The sequence below is a fragment of the Lynx canadensis genome, chromosome B2 (assembly GCF_007474595.2).
Source record: "Lynx canadensis isolate LIC74 chromosome B2, mLynCan4.pri.v2, whole genome shotgun sequence".
Classification (NCBI taxonomy): Eukaryota; Metazoa; Chordata; class Mammalia; order Carnivora; family Felidae; genus Lynx; species Lynx canadensis.
Genome location: NC_044307.1, coordinates 34553220 through 34574414, shown reverse-complemented (window position 1 = coordinate 34574414; position 21195 = coordinate 34553220). Strand labels below are relative to the sequence as shown.

At 41.3% G+C, this 21195-nt stretch overlaps 1 protein-coding gene across 8 annotated transcripts in view; it reads left to right on the top strand.

The window, feature by feature from the left end:
* The window catches only part of FKBP5 (FKBP prolyl isomerase 5), a 120838-nt gene that overhangs the window by 85162 nt on the left and 14481 nt on the right, over positions 1-21195 (top strand). For all 8 annotated transcript variants that reach the window (XR_003968806.1, XR_003968805.1, XM_030315333.1 and 5 more), the window contains 2 exons: positions 12852-13008; positions 19531-19621. Coding sequence is in view for 6 of the 8 variants with exons in the window: in XM_030315333.1 (XP_030171193.1) it covers positions 12852-13008; positions 19531-19621 (248 nt within the window). In the remaining 2 variants the exon portion in view is untranslated. The remainder of the gene's footprint in view (positions 1-12851; positions 13009-19530; positions 19622-21195) is intronic.

The window sequence follows — 21195 nt, the reverse complement described above, 5'->3', positions numbered from 1 at the left end:
GTCAGATTGTCCCAGATTTGGCCATTGAAAGGTTCTTAACCTAGCTTTTGTGTCTTTTCAACAGACATCCTTTTTTTTTTTTTTTTTTTAAATGTTTATTTTTGAGAGGTGGGGGCATGGCAGAGAAAGGAAGACACAGAATCCAAAGTAGGCTCTAGGCTCTGATCTGTCAGCACAGAGCCCGACACGGGCCCTGAAGGAACACGAGGTCATGACCTGAGCTAAAGTCAGACCTTTAACCCACTGAGCCACCCAGGCACCCCCCTCCTTTGTTTTTTAAGCACTTCCTTACTTTTGGTACAAGATGCTCTAGGCTCATTTTGTGGCTTCCCCACCCCGGGGCTGGAATCAACCATTTCTCCAAGGAGCTCTGATTTCTTTTATTAGAAAACAGTATTTAGAAACCAAGATCTGGGTGCCGGGTATCCTCACATTGTGGAACGTTATTGCTTCTTAACTTGACAGAGCTGGGAAATAGATGTACCACAGAAGGCACGTGTACACAGCTTTACGTGTTCTCTATTAGCTGTACGTGTTCTCTGTTAATCCGTATGTCTATTAAAAGCTAGGAGCACATACTGATGCCTGCAGTTCCGATCCAGCACCTCATGTTCATCCTTACCTTCTCCCTTCACTTATTTAAAACTGCTTTCTCCAGCAGTGAGAAACCTCTGTCTCCTATCCACGATGTATTTGTTTATTTGCTTAATTGTAGTTTACACAGAAAGTAGTTTCAAAATTGCTAACCCACACCCCTGCAAAAAACGCACTTTGTAAACGCAGGAAGTATTTGTGTAGAAGTTCCTGTAGTCACCAGCCTTATAGCATACATTGAAAACACTGTTTTCCAACTTAGGTTAGTTCTGTGTTCTCACTCCCTTCAGTGTGGTTATGTTATTTATTTATAACGCAGTTATGTTCATTTGTTATGTTTGGATGCCATTTAGGGTCACCCCCCACACTCCGGTTGCTTTTAACTATTTATTTGTGTTTGGGGTAGATGAAACAGTGCCATGGTTCTAAACTAAACAAAAAGATATACACAGAAGTGTTATTCCCCCGTCCTCTGTACTAACCGGTTCCCATTTCCCCATTATTTCCACCTTCCTTCCTGCCTACCTCCTGTAGGTCACCAGTCACATTTCTTCTTGGTTTATACTTCTTGTGTTTCTTTTACAGAAATGAGCAGGTATCTGTATTTTTTTTCTTTTATGTCCCCTTCCTTTTTGTACGGAGGGTAACATACTATCGATGGGTTTTAAAAAAAATACTTGAATAATTCTTTATCTAATTTTGCTTTTTCTGTTTCCTAATATCTTAAAAAAGGGTAATGACTAATCTTTTGTCTCTCATCTTGTTAGATTTTACTTTCTGGAAAGTTTAGAGTAAATGGTTTATTTTTACTTTTTTCATCCAAAAGCCCTATTTGGTTTTCTGGAACAAATCAATTTTATAAAAACATATTGTATTTTCACTTATCCCTCTTTGAAACAAGTTCACTGTGTGTGGGAGGAGGACAGAAGGTTGACTTAAAAGTGGTGCCTGTCAAGGGCACCTAGGTGGCTCAGTCAGTTAAGCATCCAACTCTTCATTTAGGCTCAGTCATAATCTCATGGTTCATAAGACCGAGCCCCATGTCGGGCTCTGTGCTGACAGTGCAGAGCCTGCTTGGGATTCTCTCTCCCTGTCTCTCTGTCTTAAAATAAACAAACATAAAAAAAAAAAAAAAAAAAGTGGTGCCTGTCAGAAACCACAAGCACTTTGTTCTTTTAAAGTCTTCTCAGGTCTTTACCAGCTTGCCTTTTTTCATAGCATCGTCCGTAACACTTAGATTCAAAGCCAGGAAGAAATCCCCAAACTAAAGCCAGTTCTGCTGTGAAGAGAACAGGAGACAATGATGATCCATTACAATATATCATTATAGGGGAGCCTGGGTGCCTCAGTCGGTTGGGCGTCCAACTTCAGCTCAGATCATGATCTTGTGATTTGTGAGTTTGAGCCCCGTGTTTGGCTCTGTGCTGACAGCTTGGAGCCTGGAGCCTGCTTCGGATTCTGTGTCTCCCCCTCTCTCTGCCCCTCCCCCACTCGCACTCTGCCTCTCTCCAAAAATAAATAAACATTAAAAAAATTTTTTTTAATTATAATATATCATTATAGACACAGAAGAGTTACAAAGTGTCACTTCTGTGTGAAGGTATAGTGGGTAGTCAGGGAGGGGCACATAGGCTTTGGAAGTGATAGATGAATTTTGAATCTTGGAATCACTAAGTGATATTCTTGCGACTTTAGACAAGTTACTCAACAACCATGGGCATCCAGTTTTCCCATCTGTAAAATGGTAATGATCTTCTATACACACAGGTTGTGTGGACAGTTAAATGAAGAAAGGTGCCTAGTACAAGATGGAAATTACATTTCTTTTTTCTACCCTCTATATTATGCTTATAGAATTGGTTTTGCTTCCTTAAAATAGATTTAAGGAAGGAAATCCTCGAATCCTCATTCTCTTATATTCTACATCCAATTCATCAGCAAATCCGTTTGGCTCTACCAGGGTTGACCTGGAACTCATGATTAATTTGCCTCTGTCTTTAACACAGTCTTCAAATTAATTATATGTCTTCCTAGTACTAATCGTGCCTAAATCCTATTTCTCCAGGATGTTTGGTTGGTTGGTTTTTGAAGAATAAAGTTACGGAATGAATCAAAAAAGGATTTTACTCAATTGTGATCTTTTGCTTCCTTTTAATTTGTTTGTTGTGGAAGAGAGAACTTACATTAGTTGACAGGATTTATTCTTCCTCAGAGAAATGTTTACCCTCTCTTGTCAGGATCCTAATAATTGCAAATCAGTTTTTAGCTTCTGTTGTGCTTTTTCTTATGTCAATTAAGATGACCATCTTGTAATTCTTACTCAGTGTTCTTTTTCCATTAAAAAAGCCACAGGGTTCTAAGGTAATCGGTTGACACTGTGATGGCAACTGATACTTTAGTCACTGTATTTTAGTCCCCAGCAATGGCTGCATTGTCACTTTTAAGCTTAGCTTTCTTAGAAATTGAATCTGACTGACATAAGCCTACCACTCCTCCTTCCCCAAGTCACCCGTCTTACACATTTTTTGATTGTTTACTTCATTGCTTGGAGTAGACACATCCACATGCCGGCTGTATGTAGCTGTCTTGCCTCACAGTGCTTCACCACATCTGAGTGCAAGGATGCAGACACTTGACAGTGTTTTCAAATGTGAGCCTTTCAGCAGAGTCGTCTGCAGAGTTCGAGTTGTTGGAGTACCCTCTCTCTTCCCTCTCCCCTCTTCCTCTCCAGATCCCACTGAGTAAGATGGGAGAGGGGCTGGAGAATGACTTCAAAAAAGAGTAAGGAGGGGGTGCCTGGGTGGCTTAGTCAATTAAGCATCCAACTGTTGATTTCAGCTCAGGTCATGATCTCAGGGTTTGTGAGTTTGAGTCCCACACTGGGCCCTGCGCTGACAGCACGGAGCCTGCTTGGGATGCTCTCTGTAGCTCTCACTCTCGCTCTGTCTCTGTCCCTCCCGCACGCATGATGTTTGCTCTCTTTCACTCAAAAATAAACATTAAAAAAAAAAAAAAAGAAAGAAAGAAATCCATAGCCATGCTGGAAAATAGGGAGAATGCAAGAAGTGGATTAGAGATTATGAAGAATTTCTGTTATATGTAAAGTAGATAAAATTGGACTGATGGAAACTAGACTCAGGGAACCCAACTCAAAACAGGTGTAGAGAAGGTCTCTGTAGAGGTACATACCATTCTTCTCAACAAGCTTGGGCAGAACTCCAAGCTCACAGTCAGCTAGCTGGTGCAAGGGAGCCAAAGCAGGCTATGGGGCAATCATCTGGGTTGTTATAAAACAATATGGAACAGCTGGGCCAGTAAGCTTTAGTAGCAGTACTCAACTTTGGCTGAATTTAGAATTACCTGGAGAGCTTTTAAGATCCTGATGCCCAGACCTCAGCCCAGACCAATTAAATAAGAATCTTAACTCTCACAGGCTGGAACTCCAGGCACAAGTTTTTAAATTCCCCAGGTGATTCTAATTTGCAGCCAAGGGTTGAGAATTACTCTATAGGGTCTGGCTATGTCTTTTGCTCGCAGGCTAAGGCCTGTAAGGCCAGATTTCTAAAATAAAATAGGGATCCGCCTCAGAAGACTGTGTGTCAAGATTTGGGCTAGAGGTTGAGGACATAAAGTGTCTTTGAACTGTTTTTTTTTTTAATTTTTTTTTTTCAACGTTTATTTATTTTTGGGACAGAGAGAGACAGAGCATGAACGGGGGAGGGGCAGAGAGAGAGGGAGACACAGAATCGGAAACAGGCTCCAGGCTCTGAGCCATCAGCCCAGAGCCCGACGCGGGGCTCGAACTCACGGACCGCGAGATCGTGACCTGGCTGAAGTCGGACGCTTAACCGACTGCGCCACCCAGGCGCCCCATGTTTTGTTTTTTTTTTTTTAATGTTTGTTTATTTTTGAGAGAGAGACAGAGTGTGAGCTGGGGAGGGGCAGAGAGAGAGAGAGGAAGACACAGAATCCGAAGCAGGCTCCAGGCTCTGAGCTGTCAGCACAGCCCGACATAGGGCTCGAATTCATAAGCCATCAGCTCATGACCTGAGCCAAAGTCGGACACTTAACTGACTGAGCCACCCAGGTGCCCTGAAGAGAACTTTTAAAAATACTCATCATTATCTTTTGAGATGTTTAACGGGACGTTAAGTTAATAAGTCAAAAAACCAGCTTCTGTGAAAAAGGAAAAGGAGGATAAAGTTTCTGGAAATTAAGAATATTATTGGCAAAATTGGAACTCAGAGCAAGGGCCAAAAGGCAAAATGGACAGTCCCAGAATTCTGAATTGGTAATATAAAAAAGTACTCAAGAATATCTCAGAACATAGAGGAAAAAAAAAAAAAAAAACCCAAAGATACAAAAGGCAAAGAAAGAAGGTAGGGATGAAAAATCAAAGCCCATTTGAATCTAATCCAACATGTGATAGAAGAAAATTTCCTAGAGAAAATAGAAGAGCCTTAAGATTGAAAGGAACTTGGGGTGCCTGGGTGGCTCGGTTGGTTAAGCATCCAACTTCAGCTCAGGTCATGATCTCATGGTCTGCGAGTTCAAGCCCCATATCAGGCTCTGTGCTGACAGCCCAGAGCCTGGAGCTTGCTTTGGCTTCTGTGTCTCCCTCTTTTTCTGCCGTTCCCCTGCTCACACTCTGTCTCTCTCAAAAATAAGAACATTAAACAAAAAAACAACTTAAAAAAAAAAAAGATTAAGAGTGCCATACAACAGTAAAGAGTGCTTTTTCACCTAGGTACATTCTGGTGAAATTTCTTAATTCCACAGCTTAAAAGGAAATTTTGAACTGTCCCAGGGAGGAACAAGCCTTGTGCAAAGAAAGGAGAATCAGAATGACATCAGATTTCTTAACTCATGACGCTGCATACCACATGACAATGCTTTGAGCATTGTGACTATGAGTATTTTGACCCCAGAGTTCTGTCCTCAGCCAAATCATCATTTAAGTATGAAAACAAAATCAGCTTTTGGGAATATGCAGACTCATGCCCTTTTTGAAAAATACACTGTAGGATATACTAAAACATCACAAAAAACAAAACCAAGAAGTAAAGACTTCAAGGCATAAGAAACATTAGTGAGCAAAAAAGTAATTTCCAGGGGCGCCTGGGTGGCGCAGTCGGTTAAGTGTCCGACTTCAGCCAGGTCACGATCTCGCGGTCCGTGAGTTCGAGCCCCGCGTCAGGCTCTGGGCTGATGGCTCGGAGCCTGGAGCCTGTTTCCGATTCTGTGTCTCCCTCTCTCTCTGCCCCTCCCCCGTTCATGCTCTGTCTCTCTCTGTCCCAGAAATAAATAAACGTTGAAAAAAAAAATTAAAAAAAAAAAAAAAAGTAATTTCCATAACATGTCAGTGAAGTTGGATACATTTATCTTGAAAGATCTCTGAAATGACATAACTATAATGTTAAAAATAATAATGGCTTAACAGTCTGGAGCTAGGTTTTCTGAGCCATTTAAACAAAATGTGCAGATGGGAAGTGGAGAGGGGAGGCAAAATCATCCATGGTTTTATTCCAGGGGACGATTATGCTGATTAATTTGTTAACATTGATAAACGTATATATACCTTTAAGTGATTTGTTTAAAATGTAATGTTAGGTGCTAGGAAGAATAGCATGTAGAACTTCCAAACCAGAACTTGTGGCTCAGTTGGTAGAGTGTGCAATACTTGATCTCAAGGTTGTAAGTTTGAGTCCCATGTTGGGTGTAGAGATTACTTAAAATCTTAAAAAAAAAATTGGGGGGCAGCTGGGTGGGTGGCTCAGCCGGTTAAGTATCCAACTTCAGCTCAGGTTATGAACTCATGGGTTCAAGCCCCATGTTGGGGCTCTGTGCTGACAGCTCAGTCTGGAACCTGCTTTGGATTCTGTCTCCCTCTTTCTCTGCCCCTCCTCCACTCACACTGTGTCTCTCAAAAATAATAAACATTTAAAAAATTAAATTAAAAAAACTTTCTTTGGAGTGACGTGAAGAAATAGAGGAACAAGGAAAATTTAATCAATCTAATAAAAGTTATAAAAAAAAATAACAAGAAAAGATTATATAGAAAACCTAAAATAAGATGGTAGGAATAAAACCAATCATATCAGTGTTATGAAAATATGGATGAGATAAAGTCACCTATTAAAGGCAAAAATTCTCAGAAGTTTAAAACAACAACAAAATCTAGCTATAAATGTTCTTTATAATAATATATATAATAAAATATAATAAATATTAAAAACAAAATGGTACTGAAAATTGGAAATAGAGGAATGATTTCATGTATGCACATGTTGAGATCTGATCAAACTATGAGGCTTTTTTGGTTTTGTTTTTCACATGCTTCTGAAGTATTTATGAATGTCCTGGTAAATTTTGTCCAGTAAGAAAGAGCAAATTCTTGAAACTGCTTTATTATGTGTTCTCACAAAATAACGTAGTGTGGTACTTGGTCTATAATGGACAGTGTTTATTCTTACAAATATCTTGAATTTATATGGCTCCTTCTAAAACAGTAGCTTCAAGTCTTCAGGTAGAGTAAAATCTTAGTAAAAAATAGTCCTTTCTGTTATTAAAAAAATACAGCCAATGGATCATTCATTTTAGAATAGTATTAAACAGGGGCACCTGGGTGGCTCAGTCAAGCATCCGACTTCAGCTCAGGTCAAGATCTCACGGTTTGCGAGTTCAAGCCCCACGTTAGGCTGTCTCTGGTGACAGCTGGAGCCTGCTTCGGATTCTGTGTCTCCCTCTCTCTCTGTCCCTCCCATGCTCACGCCATGTCTCTCAATAATAAATAAACGTTTAAAAAATAAAAAAGTAATAATAATATTAAACAAAAGCTCCATATCAGTGAAAAATTTAAATAGCCCTTGCAAGTTGTTAAAAATAGGAGTACTAATATATTCAAAAAGGAAAATTTCTATAAGGAGTGGAAATTACTACCATGTTCCTTAATGCCCTGTTTTCAAATTAATTGTTAAATATTTACTCTCTGTCCTTGAACTGTGTGGTAGGCACTGAGGTACAAAAGAAGTTATAATACATTGCCTTTGCCTACGTAGAGTTTTATTCACACTGTGACAGCTCTGTCTGTGGAGCCATTAAGCAGTTGCTTGTACCAAAGTTCTAAAACATGTTTAATCTGGCGTAATTTACCACTAATTGCAGGAAAATAATCATAGCTAACTTCCATTTAGATCATCTATGTGTATCCACACATAGGACAATATTTTCACATCTTAGGTACCCTGACATAGGCATGAACGAATGCCAGGTGCTGGGCTAAAAGCTCTAATTCGGGCCCTGATTTGATCCTCTCCACTGTAAGGAGTTAGCTAATTTTTTTTTTATTTTTTTTAATGTTTATTTATTTTTGAGAGAGGGAGAGAGACAGCGTGAGTCAGGGAAGGGCAGAAAGAGAGGGAGACACAGAATCTGAAGCAGGCTCCAAGCTCTGAGCTGTCAGAGCAGAGCCCAACGTGGGGCTTGAACTCACAGACCATGAGATCATGATCTGAGCCGAAGTCAGGCACTCAAATGACTGAGCCACACAGGCGCCCCTAGTTAGCTGATATTCTTTTCCCTAATTCTGTGGATGAAACTGAGCTTCAGGTAATTGAGATGACCGTGCCCAAAGCCACAGTTGTGAAGTGGCACAATGAGACTGGCACCCAGGTCTGACAAAAGTGCTATACCTGCGTAAAGAGATGCGTGAGGAGGATGTGTGCTGGTGTGGAATTTATTGCCGTGGGTGTGCTTACTATTTAGACGAAGATCTGTAAGCCATTTGCATAAGGGCTATTCTGTTCCAGTGGCCAGGGTCCACGCCCGCTCTCAGCTAGCATCTGACCCTCAGTTCTGTAAGCAGTCGTCTAGTGCTATTTGTTCATGTCTACTAGTGTAAAATGGTGCAGAGGAGGAAGGGAGGCAGTTCGGGGCACATTTGACCACCATGCTTGATGGGAACAGTTTCTCTTCTAATCGGTGATTAATATGCCTCTCCTGATGTTACAAATCCATCTCTGTTTCCTTATTTGCCTTTTCAGGGGGTCATTAAGAATCCAGTGTCTCTTGGATGTTCTGCTCTATTAGGCAGGCAGAGAGAAACTCATTTTGGCGTGAATTAGGCAGCAGAACAAACCCTTGCCATGTGGTAGTAACCTGTCACAACCTGGTTTTCTCTGGCCAGATGACTGGTCTTGTCTAGTAGTAATGCCATTACAACATTCCCATTCAGATCCCCATGACCCAGTAATTGTTTTGGGAATGAGTGCAAAGCTATCAGACACCAGCTACTATAATTAGAAAAGGGAAAAACAGACACTTACCAGAGCTAACGTCTTTAGGCTGGAGCATTTACAGCACCTTTTTTTTTTTTTTTTTTTTTTAAGGTTATGGAGCCTCCTTCTCAGTTTTGCTTCCTAAAGTACAAATTCTACAGTTTTTGGGTTCTTGCATTCCAGTTTTTGTTACTGCAGTGCACTCTCTTTCCTTTTCCCCCCTATTTTAATCGGAGTACAAATTGCTGTCAGCACATCGAGTTCATGTGCCAGCCACATTCAGAACAGGGTGTTCTGTGCTCTTCAAAACAAAATTGCTCTAGGGCAGTAAGAGAACAATAAGTCAGAGCTCCAGTTTAAGTGATGTTTTGCAGCAGACCCGGCTTACTTGATGTGGTTACACTCGGATTGCGCAGCAAAGCTCGGGTAATTTCATTTGGTTTGACTTCATGGGGAGTTACGTAGACTTTAAGTCAAGGGAAAATGTTCCTTTTTAACTTGTGTATTTTTTTCTTTACCAAAAAAGCCCTAAGTAGAAGCATCCTGTATGTACTTTTATTCTCTTTGGGCACGTCATAGATCATTTACTTCCCGTAAATCATGCTGGTTGGAATTAGCAACAGACCTCCTGAGCCCTAGAGGCTGAGCTCCCAGTGAGTCATGATGGTTATTATTAAATATTTATTAAGTGAGTATTTGCACTAAGAGATGCAAGGTCAAAAGCAACCACAGGTCTTCCTTAGCCAGAGCTGCCACAGTTTTCTTTGGTACCAATTGTTGAGACAATTAAAAAAAAAAAAAAGAAGAAGGCACTGGCTCTGTAGGAACCAGGCAGGTTTGCTTCTGTCACCGTGAAGGGGCCCTACAATGGCAGGCCGTTCATGGCGTTTCTGTGGCCCCCTGGGTGGTGTATGAGTTCTTGTCAGCAGTCTTGTAGAACTTGTCACACCAGTGTTCCAAGTTTAGAAACCAGTTAACAGAGCGATAGCCTTTGCTACTTGTAGACCTAAAGAATCAGTGGGCTGTATACCCCCTGAGGCTATGATACCTTCTCTTACTTTGACATTCCAGATTTAAAAGGTAGAGGTTTGGGGGCGCCTGGGTGGCTAAGTCGGTTGAGCATCCAACTCTTGATTTGGGTTCAGGTCGTGATCCCAGGGTCATGGGCTCGAGTCCCAGGCTCTGTACTGAGCGTGGGGCCTGCTTAAGGTTCTGTCTCTTTCTTCCTCTACCTCTCTCCCCTGCTCACATGCTCCCGTGCGCGCTCTCTCTCTCTCTTCCTAAAATCTTTTTTTTTTTTTAAAGGTAGTGGCTTTATAAGTACATACGAACTGGTGTATGTGTGTTTGTGCACATGCATGTATCAGTTTAAGATTTTAGGGTACTGTAGATACTGTTCAGGTCCAACTTAGAAGAGTTAGATTTACCAGAAGAAAAGATTATTACATATATAAGGTAGTAAGTAAGTATAAGAGTCATTGCAGATTTTTACCTTTCTACTAGGTGGCCATAAACATTGGTTCTATCATTTATTGTCTCTCGTAGACCAGCTGCTTTCATTATAGTTTGCTTGCCTTCATTATAATTTGAACCTTTTTTTTTTTTGGCTTGCTTGCTTCACTTATCTTTCTCAATTATGTTCACTAGTAGCCAATCTTTTTTTTTCTTTTCCTAATATGATGGGTTGTGCCATGTAAAGAAAACTTCTGAAATTATTTATGTAATTTTAACATCAAGTACATGCATCAAGCTGAAAACTAGCCTAGGAAACTGACACATGAGCAGGAATCTTTTGCAGAGTCTCTGGATTTCCTGTTTTGAAAACACATTCAAACTTGATCAACCAAAAACCACAATGAATGTACTGATAGTTTCCTCTCCCACTAAATGTACTCTCCTTTAGGGAGGAAGATACTTCTAACAATAAACCTCAGACAGAAAAATCTGTCTGCTAAGTTGTGAGGTAGCAGGATGATAAATTTCAATATTTGAGAGTATTCCACAATTCAAGGGCTGAAATTCACTTTGCTCAGCAATTTTTTTTTTTTTCGTGAAAAGTATCATCGCATTGGTCTATATTAGATTTCCTGGGCAGATTTTAAAATATTTAAGAACATAAACTTTCCAGAACTCTCAATTCCTTTAGAACATCATCTTTTATTTATTTTAGTAAAAATATCTTAAACCTTAGACTCCCTGCAGAACCTCTCTAGTACATGTTTGAAAATAATAAATTTATTTTGAAAATACTTCCAATTAAAAAGAATTTTCAATGTGCTATAAGTTGATTGAGTTTTATTTTATCTAGAGCATTCCAAAAGTGACTGTAATAGAGAAGATCATCTACATTTATGACTGTGGGACATAGAGTGAAATTCCTATATGTCAACCCCACCCCGAGAGCCAGTGTTTTTCTTCCCCTTGTTTGGAGAGTCCCATCCCTCTCTAATTTGGCCCGAGCTTCTCAGACTTCATCCTGTGTCTGTGATGGAAACACATCAGGATGATATGAATCCTAGTAAATCAGAATAGGGTAGAGAGCTTCAAAATATAATGTCCATGTGACATTGTGGCTCTTGATGTCTATATCACTACTGTTTACTTTTCAGTGTTTCATTTCTCAGGGCTGGGCTAAAGGTAACCTGATCAAATGATTAACTGCGGAATTAGCTTTGAAGCTCGTTTCTAGCCTATATCAAGAATTCTATCACTGGGTCATAGATTCTAAAATGCTTTGAAGCATTTTAGAGCTTCAAAGGACCTTTGAGATCACATAGTTCAAAAGTAGAGTAAGTTGGACTTGAACTTGTATTTCAAAAATCATAATTGTCTCGTGAAACAAGTAGAACAGAGTGAGGGATTTTTAGTCTCTCTAAAGCAAGTTAAAGGAGAGAAACCAGTGTTAGAAAAGAAGCATTTTAGGAAATTGTTACATTTGAATCTAGTCCATTATGTTATAGAAGTTAAAGAATTTTCTTTTTTTTTAATATATAAAATTTATTGTCAAATTGGTTTCCTAGAAGTTAAAGAATTTTCTTACGAAATACAAATTATTGTATTATTTGGTGACTGTTGTGCTGTTGTATGAGCCATTCATTTTTCTTACTAAGTCAAAGACCTAAATGGAAAAGAATGAATATCTTTAATATGAAAAGTAGTTGGAAAGATTCAGAGAATTGTTTATCCTAGGAAAAAAGTCTAACGGATCAAGAAAAATATACATATCTCTATACATTTTTCATATTTTGTCTTGAAGAAACATAAAAGCTCCTTATCTGTTCTGAAATTACCCTGGAAATGAGCTGAGTGTGAGTGAAGTGAGAAATTAGGCCCCAAGAAATTGATCTTTTAACATTTCAGAAGAGGTGGTTAAGTAATTTGATTTATGAAGTTATAGTAGACTAATGATTCCTTTCACACTTTACATTTATCACTCCACTAAGGGATATAGCTATGATACAGTTACTGATAATGTTGGCTTTGGGTTTTCTGTTTTTACACAAACATATTTGTGAATGAGATTTTTATTCAGTTAACCTTTGTATAGCTTTGGGGAAATAGCCATTTAGTTGTTTTTCATCTAAGCCTCTGAAGTCAAGATGGAGTTATAAATGTTTAATCCCTTATATAGTTGATAATTAAATTTGTGGCACCTTGATAGTTATCTATTAAATATTCTATTTCTTGATCCTGTATTATAGGTGAGGAAGTCTCATATGGTAGGTTTAATTTAAACCTGTGTTTCCACTTTGTTTTATTATCCACTAAGCTATTGTATTGATACAGTTCCTGGTAAGTATAAGTTTAAACTTAGAAATAGGATGGCTCTTAAATTTTCAGACTCAGTAGACTAAGTGTCAACAAGATATACCCATTTGTCTCTTGATGAAATGAGAAAGGGGAAATCATCATTTATCACTTCCCTAAATTAACCAGTCCTACGGAGCAGTTTTGTTGACTGACCTGTCTTCTCTCCCTCAGTCCACCTGGAAGGCCGCTATAATGGGAGGATGTTTGATTGTAGAGATGTGGTATTCATCGTTGGGGAAGGAGAAGACCATGACATTCCAATTGGAATTGACAAAGCCCTGGAGAAAATGCAGCGGGAAGAACAGTGTATTTTATATCTTGGACCACGGTAAGCAGCATACCAGTTCAGTACATAGTGAAGTTATCTAAAGGACTGGGGTGTGTGTGTGTGTGTGTGTGTGTGTGTGTGTGTGTGGTGGTAGTGGTGTAAGAAAGTGGTCCACTTTCGGGATGCCTGGGTGGCCCAGTCATTTGAGTGTCCAACTTTGGCTCAGGTCATTATCTCATGTCTCTTGGGTTTGAGGCCCGCATCGGGCTCTGTGCTGACAGCTCAGAGCCTGGAGCCTGCTTTGGATTCTGTGTTTGCCTCTCTCTCTGCCCCTCGTCCACTCGCACTTTGTCTCTCTCTCTCAAATAAACATTAAAAAAAAAAGTGGTCCACTTTCATTCTTTTGCATGTAGCTGGTCAGTTTTCCCAACACCATTTACTGAAGACTGTCTTTTCCCCATTATATATTCTTACATCCTTTGGCATGGATTAATTGACCATATAAGTGTGGGTTTATTTCTGGGCTTTATATCTTGTTCCATTGATTTATGTGTCTGTTTTGTGCCAGTATCATACTGTTTTGCTTATCACAGTTTTGTAGTGTGTCTTGAAATCTTGGATTGTGATACCTCTAGCTTTGTTCTTCTTTCTCAGGGTTGCTTTGGTCGTGCAGGGTCTTCTGTGGGTCCACATTTTGTATGTTCCAGTTCTGTAAAAATGCTATTGGTATTTTGATAGAGATTGCGTTGAATCTGTAGATTGCTTTGGGTTGTGTGGACATTTTAACAATATAATACCTGCAGTCCATAAGCATGATATATCTTTCCATTTGTGTCATCTTCGATTTCTTTCATCAGTGTTTTATATTTGTGACAACATGGATGGACCTAGGGGGCGTTACGCTAAGTGAAAGAAGGCAGACAGAAAGACAGATACCATATGATTTTACTTATACGTGAAACATAAAAAACAGAACAAATGAACAAACAAAACAGAGACAGAATCATAAATACGGAGAGCAAACTGGTGATTGCCAGAGGGGTGGGAGGTTAGGTGAAAGAGGTGAAGGGGGAATTGACAGGTACAAACTTATGGTTACAAGTCATAGGGATGCAAAATACAGCATAGGGAATATAGTAAATAATACTGTGCTAGTATTGTATGATAATGGATGGTAACTGCACTTATGGTGAGCTTAGTGTAACGTGTAGAATTGTCAAATCACTATGCTGTACACCTGAAACATTGTAAGTCAACTATATTTTAATTAAAAAAAAACAGGATACACTTGCTTTTTCAATCAATGTTTTAGTGTTTTCAGTGAAGTTCATGCTAACAGTGGTAACAATTGAATCAGGCTATATGATCATGGAGTGAATTAATGGGCCTTGTAATATCAAAGATTTGCGAGGCTGTTTCCGTGATTGTTGTGTGCCAAGGATAGGACTGACAGGCAATTTTTGCTGTTTATTGGTTTGCCTGCCATATTGCCGAGACAGGAAGCTGTTGGCCCTTCTCATGTGATTCTCTTGCCCCCTCTTTCCTTTTCTCCAAATTAAGTGGGAGGCAGTAAAACATGTGAGGGGTGGAAGTAGAAGCATTTGGATGACTTATTACTACTTGAATTTGTGCCACCTGTTCTTATAGAGTCCCTGGGGTGAAAAAAAAGTGTTCTTCCTGGATCTAAAGGCAGCGGAGATGACTCATTTTTGCCTAAATTTTTCCCATCATAAGGATATCCATTAGCACTTCCCAGCTTAGAACTATCAGACACTAACAGTCTCTCTTGTGAAAACATGTTTGGTATTATTTTTAGACCTAAAATTATACCACGAATCTAACCCTTCTATCTTGATAAATGGACCCTTGAGAGAAAGCAGGGTGTTTTGATTCTGTTTGCATGAAAGTGCATCAGCTTATCTCGAGTCTCCTCCCTCTTGGCTCCTTGGATTTCAGTCACTGGGATCTGGGGTTATTGACAATCCGAATGACCTGCACTTACCAGTAGGTAGAATTGTACCTTTTATACGCCTGCTGGCCTTTGTGTAGCCTCAGTGCTAGCCCAGCAGCATATCCCCCCCTTGCCCTAACTCTTGAGCCATAATCCTGTTTCCTGGGTGAGGTTCTAGCCATGCCTGCAAACGCTCTACACCTTGAACCCTTTTAGAACCTTCACGGAGGCACCTTTCATTTAATACCTTCTTTTTCTCTATCGTTCTTTTTCCACTATTCTATTCCTACTTTAGTGTGTTTTACTTCCATTTATTCTATATTTGTAGTTCACGCTTAGGTGAACTTATTTCTCTCATTCTATAAGGAAAATAGAGGAGGCTGTCTCCTCCATATCCAGGTAATATCTAATTATTTTTAATCTAGCATTCTAAAATTATCATCCTAGACTCACATAAAGAGAATGGCGTTTATGCCCACTGTATGCTTTCAGATTTAAGCTCCCTGAGGATAATTCTGCGTCCATGGAGGCATATAATAGTGTATGAATCAGTTTGTTACATTTTAACCTAGCTGACAAGACAATTTGGGGGGCAGATGTCTGAAGTTCAGTGGCAAAGAGAAACAAATTGTCCTTATATTTACTAATGCAAATGGTTCCTTGCACATTTAAATTGTTTGTCGTATCATTAGTGGTTAAACCTTGCCATGCCCCGTGTCATCTAGGTCCACTTGTGCAAGTCACTTAACACTCCTCAGCCTCAGTTTCCCCTTCTGTAAAACGGGGATAACCATATCTATTTCATAAAGTTGTGGAGGTCTAAATGAGGTAATGCATGTAAAGAACTTTGCAAAGTGCCTGACAAATGTAAACTCTCAGTATATTAGCTGTTACTGCTATTGTGGTGACTCTTTCTATGCTGTTTTACCCTCAAGACCACAAGGAAAAGGCGACCCTGTTTGTTTGTTTTTTTAATTTTTTTTTAACGTTTTTATTTATTTTTGAGACAGAGAGAGACAGAGCATGAATGGGGGAGGGGCAGAGAGAGAGGGAGACACAGAATCGGAAGCAGGCTCCAGGCTCTAAGCCATCAGCCCAGAGCCCAACGCGGGGCTCGAACTCACGGACTGCGAGATCGTGACCTGAGCTGAAGTCGGACGCCTAACCGACTGAGCCACCCAGGCGCCCCAAGGCGACCTGTTTTAACATAGGGTAGATTTTTCAAATCTTCAATCATAAAAGTAATCAAATTTTCATAAATGTCTAGGTCTAAAAGCTTTTCCATAGTTTTATGGAAATAATTTAGTGTAGTTAGAAAGGAACGTGCTGTTTTCTGAGATGCTGGTAAGTATGTAGAGTCCCATGAGGTGCCCGCTCTGCAGAACAAGACCATCCACGCGTGCACTATGTAACGTTGCCCACGTATGTAGCCAGTCCGCACGCACCAGGCATGTGCACACGGTGAGTGTCCTTGTCCAGATCCCCACTTACCGCAGAACACCGCGTCCCAGTGTTGCTGTAAATGTGGCTGCTGCACATACATGCTCCGTATTTCTTCTCTGTCCTCTGCGTGCCATTCTCCGGAAGACACTCAGGGCGCACCTCTCTCTGACTCTGATAGACTCCTTGGCAGGATGTTTTCACAGTAAATTCATAAAACACTTCCAAAGAACCCATTTTCTTTTCCTCAGTGGGACGGTATCTTTTATATTGTTTTTTTGTTTTGTTTTGTTTTGTTTTTTAACATTTTTATTTATTTTTGAGACAGGGAGAGACAGAGCATGAACAGGGGAGGGTCAGAGAGAGGGAGACACAGAATCTGAAACAGGCTCCAGGCTCTGAGCTGTCAGCACAGAGCCCGACGCGGGGCTCAAACTCACGGACTGTGAGATCATGACCTGAGCCGAAGTTGGCCGCTTAACCGACTGAGCCACCCACGTGCCCCCTTTTATATTGTTTTTAATACTGACCGATGCTTCTTTTTCATTTAAAGTATGGCTAGTTCCAATTTTTCCCCTCCCTTTCCTTATGTTTCTGTCCTGCACCAACCCCCGACAAAAACACAGGCTGCCAAGAGCCATAATGTTTAATTATGAGGCAGTCCGGGTTAAAAAATAAACAGTTTTCTGGGGACACATGGGGTCTGAATTGAAGTCCTGGCTCTGCTACTGCCTCTTTGTGTGACTGTCTGGAAGCATGTCTCTCTGCGCCTTAGTTTGTAAGCACTTAGGGTACAAGTGCTTCTTCTATGCCCATAAAGCCTTACTGGCCGCTGGTAATCATTGTTTGTATCTCTGCTGTCTGCAACTGTTCATTCAAGAACATTACTACCAGATTCCTTCTGCTACTATAGCCCATCCTGTCCTTGGGTTAAGTCCTGGAATCCCACTTGTGGTGTTCTTTCAGTCAGAGGAAGATGTGTGCCCCGGGTCCTTCCTTGCCCAGGCTGATCTGGCATAAGTCAGACAGCTTTCTGTGTAACATGGAAGGTCGGGTTAGATGCTCCCAGAATAGTTTGGTGTGAGCCTAGGCCTCCCCGTGCTGGTGTTCTCCACATAAATCTTCACAGAACCTCTTCATTTGAACCCAGGAGAGACTGCAGAAATAATACCCTCCTTCAGTTGTCTTTAATCCCATTGATGATAACTCAGGGCAGTTTGATGCCTTCCTTGACCCAACCCGCATCTCCCCCACCCCCAGCCTTGAGACTTCTGTCTGTGAGTTCCTCTAAGGCAGTTTGTCTCATCCTCAGCACGGCTGACATTTGGAGCCAGGTATTTCTCGGTTGTGGCGGCTGCTCTGTCATTCTAGGACATTCCGCAGTGTCCCTGGCCTCTGCCCACTAGTAGTAATCCCCTAGTTGTGGCAAACCTAAAACCTCTCGACACTGCCTGCTATACCGGGGGGGGGGGGGGGGAGGTTCAAATCACCCCTATTGAGAGCCACGGGTCTAGGGCAGGCGTCAGACTGTGCTGGGTGTGTACCCGTTTAGCACAGGGCTCAGCAAGCATGATCAGCAAGGACTCCCCCACCCACCTGTTTCCCAGCAAAGATTATTCCATTATTTACCAGATGGTAGAAACAAAATAGGAGATCTACGGGTCTAAGAGCTTGAAGTAGAGAACTAGTCACGACTACCTAAAATTGGCCACTGATAATTATGTCCTCTTTGATTTCTTAGCTGAAGATACCCTTTGCCCTGCTATTAAAACTACCACGCCCCATTCCTACCAGCTCTCTTTGTGTCTCTGTGCCTCTCTCTGGCTCCAGCTTTCATTTTCTTGTGTAATAGTGGAGGTGAGTAAGCATTTTCTTCCTGAAAAATTCAGGCAATGGGTAAAGAAAATGATGTGAACAGCAAAATATGAGTGTTCCAACTCTAGTCTTTTTACCCCAGAGAAAATTAGAAGTATTAGCATCGACCTGGTTTTGGCATCTTTCAACCCATAGCCTGAAGGTTTGCAGTACAATTCCATGTACTTAAGACTAGTTTGGCTTGAGGGGCACCTGGGTGGCTTGGTCAGTTAAGCATCCAACCCTTGATTTCAGCTCAGTCATGATCTCATGGTGCATGAGATTGGGCCCTGCGTGGAGCCCTTGTACTGACAGTGCGGAGCCTGGTTGGGATTCTCTCTTCGTCTCTCTCTCTCTGCCTCTGCCTGCTCTCTCTCAAAAATAAACAAACATTTAAAAAAATAAAGCTTAAAAAAAAAAGAGTAGTTTGGCGTGAAACAGATGGGAACACAATATATCTCAGTGAACACTTTGATAATATGCCGTGCGTTGTATGTACTAAATGCTGGGAAAACCGTTGGACCCGACAGACCAAACACCACCAGAACTTCCATTCTAGGATGTTCTTGAATGCTTTGGATGTGATCTCAAAATGAAACAGAAAACAATTTATATATCCTTATTTTCTTTAGTAAGTTTTGGCTAAAAGGTACAGTGTTTTCCAGTGTGATAGCCACAGAACTATGAGAGGATTTCTCCTAATGATGTGTTAGAGCTTGCTAGGCTGTTCCTTTTGATGATACATTTGTTATATCTTTTCTGTGTTCTGGTGTGCTTTTTAAATGTCTTGCAGAAACACTGGGAGGATGAATTTCCTTCCCGATGTGTGAGCCTTCCCCCCGTTTATCTGACTGGAAGTGCTACTGCCAGAAGGAGACCGCACTTTAAAGTGAAAAGCTTATTAAACATAGCCTCTGACGAGCAAGGTTGTAACAATTACAGTGCCTGTCTTCTCTGTCCTCCTGCTGATAAAGCTTCGGGGAAGAGTCCTGATGGCCAAACTATGGCTATTTTATAAAAAGAACTAGATATAAAATCAAGCAGAGAGAAAAAGGCAGTGACGTTTAAAATCCCATCAAGCAAGCTTCCCCAAGGAGCACAGGTGTTACATTACGTGTGATTGGGAAGGAGGAAAGAAAGCTAAATCGAGCCCGGTTTCTTCAACACGGCAGTGATACGCGGCACTGTAGCTTCTGGTCAACATCTGGTCTGTCTGCGGGGTCTGTGGTATGTGAAGTGTGCAGCCCCGTGCTAACGTGCTGCCTCAGAATACCAGAGGAAGTGCCTGGAAATACAGCAGTTTGTTTAAAGTTTTGTTGTTCTACTCTCCATTTCAGATATGGTTTTGGAGAGGCAGGGAAGCCTAAGTTTGGCATTGAGCCTAATGCTGAGCTGATATATGAAGTTACACTGAAGAGCTTCGAAAAGGTGAGAAAATACCAGCTTCTCCAAAGTCATGGTGGATGTTTTCTCCATGCGCTTTCTAGAAGTTACTTCTCCTGTCAGGTGGTGTGGATGGAGATGGCATTTATTCGCATGCGGTGCTTTTCGTGACTGAAGTTTGTCTCTGGTCTCAGACACGGCCCCGGGAGCGCCGATACCTCACGGCTCATCTACAGCTAAGGAGCTCAGTGTTCTGATTTTGTTCCTATGTGTCAGCCTTTTTTTTTTTTTTTTTTTTTTTTTAACTTTTTTTGGGTAGAATCCAAGACTTGTTCCCTTATTTGTTCCTAGACTTGTTCTTTTTGTACTTTTTTTCCTGGGTTGAAGACAAAAAGGTTCACATTCTGCCAAGCAGCTCCTTGGGGGCGTGGGGTGCAGTTCTCCAGTGCTGAACGGACCGTACCCTTCCCGGGAGTTGTGAAGAGGCCTTCACGTGGCTCCAAGTTGTAATCCAAAAGGCAAGGCTTTGTGGGCCCCCAGGCTGTGTGACAAGGGACACAAGAGACAAACCTGTTCACCCTGCGGCCTTCTCTTTTCCCACCTGTCCAAGTCTAAAAAAGAGAGGTTGTCCGTTGCCTTGGGTTCCGGAAACAGCGTGCCTCCTCGAACGTGTTTCTATCTCAGACCCACCTCTGGAGGCTCCCGGCAGCAGCCTCACCAGACACACCCACCACATATGTCTGCACTAGCTACCGTGTCCGGCCAAGTCCCCTTTGCATCACCAAGGCCCCACTCTTCCCTGAAAGCCCCGAGAACTGCATTTCGTGTGCCCTTTTTATTCCCACAGTGCTGCCTCCGTGTTCTGTACGTTAAGCTGTGGACTGGAAATGTAACTGTTTATGTTTCATTAGACTCCAAAAGGAAACCATCGTCCGGGAGGGCTGTAACTTTGGACCTAGAAAGTCAGGGCAGACTGCTTTGGGATTCGCCCCCAACGGCGATGTTCCTGATCGTACCCCCCACCCACCATGCCCCCACAACAAGCACATGCTCCTGTCGTGACCATCACTTGTTGTCGGGTCACTTCTCCTGAAGGCCTTCCAGCTCAGCACTGATCCTCCAAAACTGTCTTCATAGCACAAAGTTTTTTTCTTATTAAAGAGAGAAAATAATCTTTAGCATGTGATTATGTTGACCTTTGGCTTTCCTATATTCCATTTTAGTCAAGTAACCCACAGCCCCTTCCGATCCCCGGCTGTGTGGACATTGCTTGTCGCGGAATATTCTCACTGTGTTGTGCTGTAACGAGCCCCTGCACGCTCACCGCTCCAGGAGCATGTTCCATGCAGCACTGCTGCGTACGCTTGAAACCACACGAGAGTGTGATGTTGTTGGAAAAAGCAACGGGATTTAGTTCTCTGCCTCGTAGTATCAAGAATACATTTATACTCCATAAAGACGGAACTCGGTATAAAAATGCAAAGAGCCCTTGTGACTAGAATTTTAAGTAAAAGAGCTAAGTTGTTAAAAACCACAAAAGACTTTAAGTAAAAGAGCTAAGTTGTTAAGAACCAGAAAGACTAGTAACTCTCGTTATTCACTTGGTGAGGTGGGTGGCA